Genomic DNA, 11,975 nt, shown 5'->3' with positions numbered 1-11,975 from the left:
AACAAATTTGTGCAGCTACACAAGTGTAGCTGGCAGATGATCAGCAGCAGGTGTTTAAGTCACCCAGCCCCAGGCATCTCACTGACATCTACCTGATGGCGCTGGAAGGGCTGCACTGCCCACACTGGCCTCCCTTTGCTATTTGCTGCATTGATTCCTTACTTCAGCACGTGGCAGACCTCAGTAATGCAAATGACTGATAAAGCAAGCGTCAGTGGTTTGCAATGCGCTGATGTTAGAAAGGCTTCAGGAAGCGGCAGCGCATTCCTGTGTGCAGCGGTGAGGAAAAAGGAGTAACAAGAAGGTATACATAAAGGCACTAAATTAATTTATTAATGACTTACTCCTAACACTGACATTAACAGTATAATGGGCAAAAGCCCAACTGGATGAAGGGAAATGGAATCAGAAGGAAACCGGCAGTTGGCTGCTCTTTCTTCTCCTCCCCTCCCATTCCAGGAAAGCAACCACGGCCTTCCAGACTTTTCTGTCTTATTCCACGATGAGAGGGGTTGTGTAGAGGGAATGCCGGATTCCAAAAGTGGAGGCAGGTGCCTGGGGTTTGATCAGTGTCACTTGGAAAGGCAGAAAGGAAAAGGCAGATCAGCAAGGGCCCTTCTTTGCTGCCCTTGCTCATGCTGTCCTGCACCCCTCCCAATCCCAGTCAGTCCCTGGTGCTTCACTGGGAAGGGCTGAACGCCAGTGCAGGCCATACCACAGAGCACCCACAGGCTCCACGTGCTGCAGGCAGCATATCACATTGCCCACTTTCAGCAGGATCCTGTGGTCAACAGCCTTTTCCAGGAAGCCAGGCACGTGCACCCCCACCCTACCCCGCTGAGGTCAAAGGCAGACTACATGGCTTGTATGTGTCAGGGAGAATCTGGTGAAGAAGCAGGCCCAGGATGTCAGAGTGTTCTGAGGCCACGTGCTGATGCTCCTGGTAGGAAGCGGGCACTGTGAGCCCGTTTGCTGACAGCAAGAGCTTATGGCCTCTGCTGAGAGCACCGTGGCTGCCACAGAATATGGGCTCATGGGTGAGTGTCTCTTCCCCTGCAGGCACGCGACAGAGCTGTGGGGGATGCTTGGGAGCAGTGAGCGTGGGGTTCAGATCTTGCAGCACTTAGCTCAGCAATTAGAGGCAGCAGGAGAGAACGAGAGTGTGGGTGCTCTGGGCTCTGCCAAGTGATGTCTGATGGCAGAGGCAAATGTGCAGCTTTGCATGTGCTAGTGAGCACCCGTGGAGAGTGCATGAGGGGGCTGTGCTGTGCTGGGGAGTCTCAGCACGAGAGGCGCAGAGGACTGGTCCGGTTTATTGCCACTGGTCTGGAAGGCTGTTGTTGACATGAGGTCTGCAGACAGTTAAGAGCCTTAGGGCAGGTGGAGGGATCAAGCCAGTGGGAAACTCCTTTCTCTACCGGACGGGTCTTGGTTGAATTTCCTTGTAGCTTGCCTGTGCAGTCTGCATGGTGGTGGTCGGGCTGCCGGTAGAGGAGAGGATCCAGCCGCTGCTTCCTCACCTCCTTCCAGGCCTTCTGTGTCAGATCAGGAAGGTGCTGGGGGAGGAGATGCTGCTGCCTGCCCTGAGATGTCAGAGACAGTTCTGCCACAGTGTGCCAAGGAGCGCAGCCAGACCACACAAGTGAGGACCCAGAATGGAGAGGGAAGTTGGGGGGGCTGTCCTTCCCCAGCCAGGTCTGTTCATTTATGATGAGGCGTGGGCTACAGCCTTCCCATTTTCCCCATGCATAGGCACAGGTTGCCGACATTTGTTTGGCTTGGAAGTGCATCGCTTTGTGTTGTTTTTTTTCCAGCCCATACTGCGAGGCTCTGGAGCTGGTGCTGAGCAGGTGCACGGATGTCACGGGCTACCTAGATTTACCTGTGACAATGGAGAAGAGGCGGACACTGCTGCTGTGCAGGCAGAGCATGTGGGTGTCCTTGGAAAAAGCCCAGGCTCATGCAGATGCCATGTGTCTGCTGACAAGATGAGACCCCAGGGCTCCATCTCACCATGTTGTGGATGGCTGTTCTGAGGGAAACAGCTGCCAGGACCCTTCCCACACACCAGGGGGAGTTCTCCCGCAGGGCAGAGTATTGCCTGTGTTGGAACAAGGAAAGTTGTGAGTCATTGCCTGTGTCATTCTTGCATGACCATATGCCTCCTGCTTGTGCTCTGTGTGCAGTGTCCTGCTCCACAACCAGCTCGTCTCAAGGGCTGTGATATGGTCCCTGTCCTGGTGGCTGAACTCCCAGTCAGAAAAGCTTCAGCTCCCAGCAGCAGCTCTCTTTGCTGAGGTGAGGCAGCTGCAAGAGGAGAGCTCTTAAGAAACTGCTGCTTGGCTTGTCTCCTTCTTTGAGACTCCACAGGATGCTCCTTTGTAGAGTGCCTGTTCACGTGCTGTGCCAGGGCTTAAGCTGTATCTTGGAGCTCATGGATATGTTGCTTTAGTTTAGCTGACGAAAGAACCATCGATCACAGAGAGGAGGTTCCTGGAGAGCATCCTGGACGTCCTGATGGAGAAAGCACAGCACAGACCCAGTGCTGTGCAACAGATGGCAGTGAGAAGCCTGGGCAACACATTCAGAAGAGCATATAAGAAGGTGAGACCAACGTTTCCCCTGTCTGGCTGCAGCTGCTCGCTAGGGAGATCCAGGTGTGGAGCTCTGGCAGGCGAGCTAAGGCCAAAGGGCTCTTTTCTAAGGCGGTGCTCTTTCTGTCACCAAGACATTCCAAGTGAACAGAAAAGCTCACTTGTGTGATGAAGCAGTGCCTGGAAGCTGACAGCTACAAGGGCTGGTCCTTATCCACCTTTGCTGTATTTTCTTCCTGGTAAATGGAGTCAGTCTGTCTTTTTACCTGTTTTTGCACCTCATGTTGAATGCTCATCTCCAATTTAGCATTAAAGACTGCTTTTCTGTTTCTATAAATGACCACTCACTCCACAAACACAGCTGTTGGTGCCAAATTGAGACCACCCCTCATTTGCACCCTACTCATCTTTTCTTTGGGTCCCCCAAATCCCTTCTCTTTGCAGCTCCAAATGCCCTCACATTGGGTCCCCATATCCCATCCTTTTGGAACCAACTGGTCTCCTTTCTTTGGCAGCTCGATTCTCATCTCTTTAGGTGCCCAACCCCTTGTGTTTAATTTTCCCCCATTCTCCTCCCTTTGAGATTCCCCTTCCTCTATACTTGGCACCCCCAAGGCTCTGGGTACCCCTAATCCCCTCTGGGCCCCCCAAACTCCTGCCATGTCCCTATGTCCAACCCCAGCCTCGGGCTTCTCCATGGGGAGAGGTGCACACAGACCTTGGCAGCCATGGGGATGGGGGCAGCCCTGGGACAAACCAGGAGACTTGGATGGGGTCACCCTTTGATCCTCCAGTCTCACAGTTCCCTCATGGCTGCCCCACGGCTCTTCTTCCCCAGGCACCACCACCTGTTGTTGTTGCCCTTCCTGGACCAGTGAGTTGAGGGGTGACCCTGGGACGAGGATGTGGCTGGGATGTGTTGCTGTTCTCTCGGTTCCTATGGGCCCTGGATACACCCCTGCGGTCCCAAAGCCTCTTTTGGGCTCCATCCTGCTATGGGTGGGCAATGGGCAGGGGAAGGAGGCAATGGGGGGCAGCTGGGGCTGAGCAGACTACATGACCATGACTTGGACACGTTGTTCTAGTGCTCACAATGGGTCCCTGCACCACAGGGCACTTGGGGGACCCTGGGTGTCTCCACAGCCCTGAGGACCGGGCATCAGGGGCTGGGAATTAATTGATGGCATGGAGGGGACTGTCCGTGGCCTGTTCCAGGGGGACCTGGCACTGTCACCTCCAGCCCTTCCTTTGCGCTCTATGGGGCTGTGCAGAGGAACGGATCTGGAGGGGGCAGGCTCAGGGTGCCCTATTGGTGGCTTCTGTCCCCAGGGGACCCAGGTCCTGCCCCAGGTCTTTTGGCTGCTGCCAGTCCTTCTCCTGCCCTGGGTCCTTGGAGACAAACCCTGCAGGGCCAAGGCTCCTCCTTGCCAGTGCAGCACTCTGACATCCTCTGGTGAGCAGTGAAGACCCCGATGATCAGTGACACCCTCTGATGATCAATAAATCCCTCAGCAAACCTACACTCTCTGTGTCCGTGTCCTTGTTCTCATGCTCAGCAGGGACTGGTCACCTCACAGTTCTGGGAGGCCTCCCCAGCTCCATGCCATGCACACCATGTCCTGCACTCCTGTGGGCTTCCCCTCCCTCACTCATCATCTGCTCCAAAGTCCTCAAGGATGGAGCTCCTCATGCTGCCATCAACCCCAGTACCCTCCCTCTGCTCTCTCTCAGTTCCTCCGTACATTTCCTCCCAAAGCCTTCACCCTTTGATCCGCCTCTGCATGGACACAGTGTGACCACAACACCCTACTTTTAGCCCCTCTCTTATTGCAGCCACTTGTCACTCCTTTGGGTCTGCTTTAGGCTGCTTGCCTCAGTGCCCCAACCCCCTACCCATCACCCAGAACAAGGGCTGCATATCCCCTCCCATGGACACCTCCAATCTCCCGATGACCAATGAAGCCCTCTGATGACCGGTGACATCCCAACTCAATCAATGAAGCCTTCTGATGGTCAGTGAACATCTCTGACAACCAGTGGAGCCCTCCGACAACCAGAAAACCCTTCAGATGACCGCAGCCACCTTCTGATGTCACTGCAAGCCCTCTGATGGCCAGCAGCTTGCTGCTTCATGTGCAGGGAAGGGTGGGAAAGGAAGATGCTGACATCAGTAATGGTCTGTAATGTTTGTGTCACCACTCCTGCAGAACCACGGGCTAGTGTCTGTGACAAGTTGGTGATGTGTGCTGCTGTAACTCAGATGTTTGTACTTTGTGTGATCCCGTGTTTTATTCAGCTTACACAACGCGATGTATCCTCCATGTGCTTTGTAACCACTGCAACTGGTGACAGATAAGGCCAACAGGTCAGGGATCAGGGCCAAAACTCCTTTGGAGCAATTGTGTCCCACTGAAGTCCCTCTTCCCATGCCAAGCGGGAATGAGATGCACAGTCAGCCAGGGTTGGCCTTGCCGTGTCTGCACCCCATCATGTGAGGACCTGCAGTGCCCAGGCCAGATGATGTGCCCGGCCGTGCAAAGCCGGCCCACGTGTGTGCAGATGGCAAGGAGCGTGCCTGCAGCATCGTGCACCGACAGGGCCGTGTGTGGAGGGCATTCCCCATTGCAGCTCCGTGCTACCTGTTGTGGTTTGGGGATGTTTTGTAGATATTCCACATCAGAACATCATGCAGAGCGGTGGCAGTTCAAGAGTTCACCTTCTGGTCCTGTGACCTGCCTTCATTGGGCACTGTGGCTCTCAGAAGGGAGGGGAGGAGTGGCATTTCCCCAGAGGACTTTGAGCCCAGAGGAAGAAAGATGGAGCTCCCAGAAGGATGCCAGTATTTGACTTACGGAGATATTGTTATAGTTACCTGAGTCTTGGAAATTACAATACAAGGACATTTCGACAATGAATCTCAGTACAGTATTTTACCATCCAGTGCTGCTGATCCCAGTTCGCGTCCTTGTTCAGTAGAGCATGTATACACACACAGTCTGGAATCCATGTACAAACTTTCAAGTCCTCTGAGAAATGATAATGCTAATATTGCATCATCAGTTCATCACCAAAAATGATAAGTACCATCATTTTCAAAACCCAGTTATTTTGTACCTCTTCTCGAGACACCAAAGAAGTCTTCAGAGAAAACTGACAGCATCGTGGAAGAATAACACTGAGGATAACGTCCATTAACACTCCCGACAGGAAACATCAGTCTGCAAACGGGAATCTAAGTTGAATCAGTGCAATCCCAGGTGGTCTTGTCTTTTGCAAAACAAGTGAAGAACCACAGTGTGAACATAGTTTGACAAGTTAGATGTGTTACACAGAAAAAGATCAGAACTCCTCAGAGGGCACAAGCAAATCTCCAGCAACTTTGGGCAGATGGTTCTTTTGCTGAAATTAGCAAGACTGTGAGGAAAACAAAGCAAAGCTACGCCCTGGATTTGTGCTACAGTTTGACATCCCCTGAACAGCAGTCTGAGTCCCACTGGCACGTGAGCAGACTCCAGGCAAGGAAACAGGCAAGGAAATACAGTCCAGCCACACCTGAGTTAGAAGAATAGCTTAAGTGATGAATTTGCTCACAGTAGGCAGAGGACGGTTACAAGCCAGCTCTAATAACACTGCTGTCAAGAGGTGATGATGTTGCTGCAGCACTGCAGCTACTAATGAACTTCCCAGTACATCAGTAGCCAAATATGCTACTGAATAGGAAAGACAAAACTATTTTAAGAAAATCTCTCAGTCTTTAAGGACACATTCTAAGTAACGAAAGGTAAAACAAAGCAGAGCCCAAAGCTGTACTAAATCTCTACTCGGGTCACAATTCCTTTGTCGCCATATCTGATTGCTCTTTTGGTTTCTGAAAGTGCTCGGTAGAAATCCAGGGTTTACGTGGATAAAACTTCAGGATAACATCCATTTACTTACACGCTACTATTGTTAAATAATCCAAGTCAAGTCTACTTTACGAGGAAGTGTGCAACAAGCAGAAGAAGTGAAGAAGAACGTCACGTTGAGTTCACATTCTTCAAGGTGCAAATCGCAGCTATTCCTGCCCAAAACCTTCTGTTTCTTCAATTGCAAGTAACAGCTTTTCCTTCAGCTGCTCATAATTCTTCTTGGGTGGAAAGTCCAAGCGATTGAAACTGAAAACAAAGAGAAATCTTAAGTATTGAAGAACAGTTGAGGCCACCCAAAAATCCATTAGGAGCACAGGCATATGAACTGTCTTGTTCAGAGGGATAACTGCATTTGTACCCTCTGAAACAACTGTATCTTGACGTGCATTTATTTCTGAAGGTGAGAGTTAAAGCACAACAAGCACCTGAGCAGCGATAACTTTCCAGAACTGGCAACGTATTTAGTAACGGGTCTCAACTTATCTCTCTTCTGTATCTGAAATTTAAAATCTGAGCATCTTCACAAAGCACCAGCATAACTGAGAAACTGGGCAGAAACTGGGCATTTTCTCCAGCCAAGAGGGAGCACGAATGTGGCTATTTATTTTCATTGCCAAGATTGGGTGTGGTGATAATGAAAGATCGATCCCAAACTCTTTAGAAAAAAGTACTACCTTCAGTACTAAAAGTAGCTTTATGTTTTTAGTGGTGTGCAAATCCACAGCATTTACAATGGAATCAGCTCCACAACAAAACTGCTTTTCAGAAGTTCAACTATTACTCAGCAGAGCTTACTGCCATCACCCATTGCTTTGCTTTCACACAATCTCAGCCACTTCCATATCACACCCACTTCCTACAATCTGAAAGGAGATTGCCATCCGTAAGAACAGAACCACAGCAGAGTTTGAGCCTTCGTACTTACCAGGAGTGACTTCTAGGAACCAGTTTTCCTTCCCAACTTTCTCAACGCAAAATTTTTGGGGTCCGTTGCTCCCTGTACAACAATCAAACAATGAATTCTTAGGTCTAACTGCCCGTGTCTACCAGTAGGTAATACATGACAACAGCGCGAGAAAGGCTCGAAGAGAAAACAAGACTATAACTACTTGCAGAGCACAAAGACATCTGTCTCTCACTACATCCCTCTGAAGAAATCCACGTAGTGAAATGCAAAACTATCAAGCGGTCTTCAAAGAAACTCAACCACTGCATCACATCGTTGGTTTGGTACTGGAAGGAATCTCTGGAGTTTAGCACCTAGTCCTTCCACTCTGAGCAAGCAGGGATACCCAGAGCAGGCTGCCCTGCCAGGACCACGTCCAAACCATCTCTCAAGTCACTGATGCAAGGCGTGTTCACATTCCCTCCGTCCCTTTTTCTGTCACAGCTCTACCAATATGCAAGACTCAGAAAAAAGATTCCAAATAAACTCATTAAAAAATACCCTTAAACACACAGCTTGGTCCTTATTAACAAAAAAAAAAAGGAATAAACATGAGCATAAAATACATTAAAGAGGGCTCATTACCTATGAGGTCAGCAAATCCTCCCACTGGTAATCTGCACGGTCCAGTAAAGAACTGTAGAAGCGTCATTCTCGTTATCTGTTTCTTTCAAAAATTGAAAAATAATAATTAACACTGATGTTAAGTTTAATATTGAGACGTTCACTTCCCCATCACCCCTCGGACAGCTGGATCAGCAGTTATCATTTATATTTACATGCTACGTATCTGTTGAGTAATTCTGATTGTTGCTCACTAAGCTGTTGCTGTGTTCTTGTGAGGAAAAGAAGTCTACAAACCTGCCAGATCCACAGCATCTGTCTGCTGCTTCTGGTACCATGCCGGTAGATGGTATGCCTCTGCCAGTCATTCGGATCCATTTCTTGCATTCCACACAGGAGCACCTTTAGGGGAGAAAAAGGATCATAAACATGGAAACTACAAGCTACTACTTTGCTTCTACAGCAAGACTATTGTACTTCAATACTACTGTACTTCAAAGCACCTGCAATCACAGTACGCTCATTTTTAATATTAAACTCTCAGACTTCCACAGCAAATATAACATCTGCTCACAAAGAAAATGTGGAGAGACCACAAAAGAGATACCCCAGTCATGAAAACGTTTGTATCTAGACATTCAAACCATACTTTCTCCTTGCCTAACCATACCACTCTGTGCTAGAAATACAATGTTCTGCTGCAGAGTATAATTTGGAGGGACCAAAAGCAGCTAAAACCTGGTCCACTCAGTAATTTGACCATCTGCTGATATTTGGTTCTTATCTCCCTTGCTTTCCAACTGCTCACTCTTTAAACACACACAAATCACATTGTCAAGGATTACAAAAACACCATAAGCCAAAAAATTTACACTGGCAGGATGGATCTTAACGTTAAAAACGTGTAAGTGGGTTGCAAAGAAGAAAGTGAAGAACAACACAGTAACCAAACACTAACTGATACGTAAGGCTTCTCTCGCACATCCTGAAAACAGAACCGCCAGCCTCAATGAACTCTGCTCTTCAGACACTGACTGAAATTGAAGGATTACGTGGAGCAGCCTGGATCTGGCAATAGTCAAAGAATCCTTTACCTCCAGCTCCTTAGCAGCAAAGTACCGCAGATACTGCTGTGGCAGAATTGCATTGAAGCCTTCAATAAAAGCTTGTGTCTGTTCCCCAGCGCCTCGGGAAAGTCCCCATCCTGCTACCAGCCTGGAAAAGACAGAATGATAATTCAAAACCGGCTGTGCTAACCCAAGTTCATCTTTGTTAGTTTGTTTTGAAATGAACCGTAAGCTGTGATAAGAAAAATGATGGAAAGCTCTGGGGATAGAGCACCGTATAACTGTATTCTAACTGTATTCGCAACCTTCACTCTGCACAAACAATTCTAAGTTAAAACCCTATCTTTCCAACCACTCAACTATGAGAAGCAGTTTAGGCTCAAACAGGAGGCAGCATCTACTCACTGATGATATTAATGAGAGCACAGCAGTCCCTTGCTATTCGGAGGAAGAAAAAAAACACAGCACTGTATTCATCTAATATCCTCCCCAGAAATCTCAGTCATTATCCACGACAAAGTAAAATCGAGGTCAAGAGGTACTGGTGAAGATAAGTAGGACGTAGTTGTTTCTTGGTAAGCTAGCAGTCCATTTGGAAAGTTCCATATTTGTTTCTGTTAATCATGAAACTTTGCTCTGAGGTAAAAACTCCACTCTCCATTAATCAAAGGGTGAAAAGCAGGCAGGAGACCTGAAGAACCTGAACCCAGGGAGAAGCAGATATGATGCTGAATTCAAGCCTATGCAAACGTCACCATTTCTGTGACACCTTTCCAGATGACTCGTGACAAAAGCAATTTCTGCTCCCTCATCCCTCAAAACCTTCCCACAAAAAAGCCTTCGCAGATCTGATGGGAAGAAAGAGGGAAATTCTACAGCCACAGAAATAAAGCGCGCAGAAAGCCCATCTGCTGAAGACAGAGGAGTGAGCCGTGCTTCACCAACACTGCTTCAGCGCACGCTTACAGTAAGGCACACCTACCTTGTGCTGGCCACGCAGGAAGCTCGTGACGCAGCTCCAGACTGCTCTCCCGAGGCCCAGCTTCATTTCACGGCCACTCACGCTCTGCTGCTGGACATTCTGCAACGGAAAAGCCACCCGATGCAAATACCATCCCTCGCAGATGGCATCAGACCTCCGCTCTCACGGCAGTCGCACTCATGGAGAAAGCAGACGTGTGCTTACCGAGCGAGCGCTGTTTGCTGCCAGATGCTGGTAGAAACCCACACCTAACTAGACAGTACCAACAGTAACCTATGCCTAACTCTACAATGGGAACAACCATCTACTCCTAACACTACAGCATGAAGAGGAACAAACTCCTAACAGGAAAACACCAACTCATAGCACTAAACCATGAACAATAACCTACGCCTAACTCGAAAACACCAACAATAGCCTATGCCTAACTCAAAAACATGAACAATAACCTACGCCTAACTCTAAAACTAAACCCAAAAACCAACAAGAGAAATGGGGACTGGGACATACAGCGCGAAGATGGGACTGGGGGCCCACAGAACCTGGCTGCAGAAGAGGCCCGAAGGAGGAGCCGATGTTAAATAATGCCACACAGCTAATGCTGGAAGCAGGGGCCGCGCAGCAGGTAAGGAGCTCAGCGCCTGGACCAGCGATGGTGGAGCTGCGATGGTGCCGATGCGGGGCCTGGCACGGTGGTGTGGTGCCAGGCCAGCTGTGCCGCGGGCGGATCCACCTCCATGGGCTCCTCTGGAGCTGGATCCACCTCCATAGGCTCCGCATGGTTGCTGGTCACAAGGCGGGTGCAGGCGTGATGGAAATGGGCTCTCTTAACCCTCCTCTGCCTGATGGTCATGGCGGGCCCCCTCCTCCTTTTCGCTTCCAGGGCCCCCAGCTCCATCCTCCCTCCTGAAACTGGGCAAACTTCAACCCTCGCCCTCTTCGCTGCTGACATGGCTGTTATCTGCCACAGCTCTCAGATGCGAGTGTGTTGCGCACGGCAGCGGTGACCAAGGTGAGGAGGGTTCTAAACTGGCAGCCGCACTGCTGGCGCTGGCGTTCCACATAGGATGAGGAGGGGCTGGAGGCGCCAACACAGCAGCAGAAACGCGACGTGCTCCCGACTGCTCGCACCGTTCAAAGCTCCCTCTTCCTCCCTCCGGCCTATGAAGGCGGCCCTTCAAAGCAACAAACACCACCAGCCAAACCGCAGCCCGGACTCGTCCCGCTCCCCGCAATCCAGACCGAGTCCGTCCGTACCGTATCCGGGCCGGGGCCGTCTCAGGCTCTGCCTCCAGGCTTTTGGGGCCGGCCGGCTGACTCCGCAGCGAGACCGTGGAGCCACCCGGGAGCCGCCTCTGGGTGCCGGCAGCGCCGCGAGCTCCTCCCCCAGCAGCCCCTCCGTGCCCCCGCACCGAGGCCCGACCCCGTTCGCAGCACGCAGCCCGCTCCTCCGGGCCCCGCCGTGCCGCCATGTTGCATCTCCCCGGAAGTGCTCTCCGCCGCCGCCAAGCACTTCCTGTCACGTGGCTCAGGCCGGGCTAGGGGCGGCCCGGGGCCTGTTGGGGGGGGGGCGGCTGCCGGAAAAGGACCCGATCGTGAACGGCTGATGTCGTGTCAATCAGTTCCCCCAGGTCCATTTCCTGCACACAGTCCTCCAGCCACTCCGCCCCAAGTCTGTAGCATCACCTGGGGCTGTTGTGGCTGAAGTGCAGGACCCGGCATTTGGTCTTGTTGAACCTCATCCCATTGGCTTCAGCCCGGCTCTCCAGCCTGTCCAGATCCCTCTGTAGGGCCTCGCTACCCCCAGGTAGATCCACACTCCCAGCCAGTTTAGTGTCATCTGCGAACTTACTGAGGGTGCACTCAATGCCCTCATCCAGGTCATCAATAAAGATGTTGAAGAGGACAGGCCCC

At 50.7% G+C, this 11,975-nt stretch overlaps 1 protein-coding gene across 3 annotated transcripts; it reads right to left on the bottom strand.

Annotated features, from left to right (window-relative positions):
• Positions 1–311: 311 nt before the first annotated feature.
• On the bottom strand, positions 312–11,527 carry LOC140263356 (E3 ubiquitin-protein ligase Itchy-like). Of its 3 annotated transcripts, XR_011905899.1 has the most exons (7): positions 11,319–11,527; positions 10,062–10,160; positions 9,107–9,227; positions 8,310–8,414; positions 8,034–8,115; positions 7,428–7,499; positions 312–6,748 (listed from the first exon to the last, which is right to left on the bottom strand). XR_011905899.1 is itself a non-coding variant. In XM_072358236.1 (6 exons), the coding sequence occupies exons 2-6, from the start codon at positions 10,125–10,127 to the stop codon at positions 6,702–6,704; spliced, it is 372 nt and encodes a 123-aa protein (XP_072214337.1). In that variant the 5' UTR covers positions 10,128–10,160; positions 11,319–11,527; the 3' UTR covers positions 312–6,701. The 3 variants fall into 3 exon arrangements, 2 of the variants coding, with proteins under 2 accessions (XP_072214337.1, XP_072214338.1); XM_072358236.1 differs by lacking the exon at positions 9,107–9,227; XM_072358237.1 differs by lacking the exon at positions 9,107–9,227 and having other exon boundaries at positions 8,034–8,109.
• Between the last annotated feature and the right edge of the window lie 448 nt (positions 11,528–11,975).

The sequence above is a fragment of the Excalfactoria chinensis genome, chromosome 29, assembly GCF_039878825.1.
Source record: "Excalfactoria chinensis isolate bCotChi1 chromosome 29, bCotChi1.hap2, whole genome shotgun sequence".
Lineage (NCBI taxonomy): Eukaryota > Metazoa > Chordata > Aves > Galliformes > Phasianidae > Excalfactoria > Excalfactoria chinensis.
The sequence above is the reverse complement of the archived record's forward strand: the minus strand, read 5'-3'. Positions and strand labels throughout refer to the sequence as shown.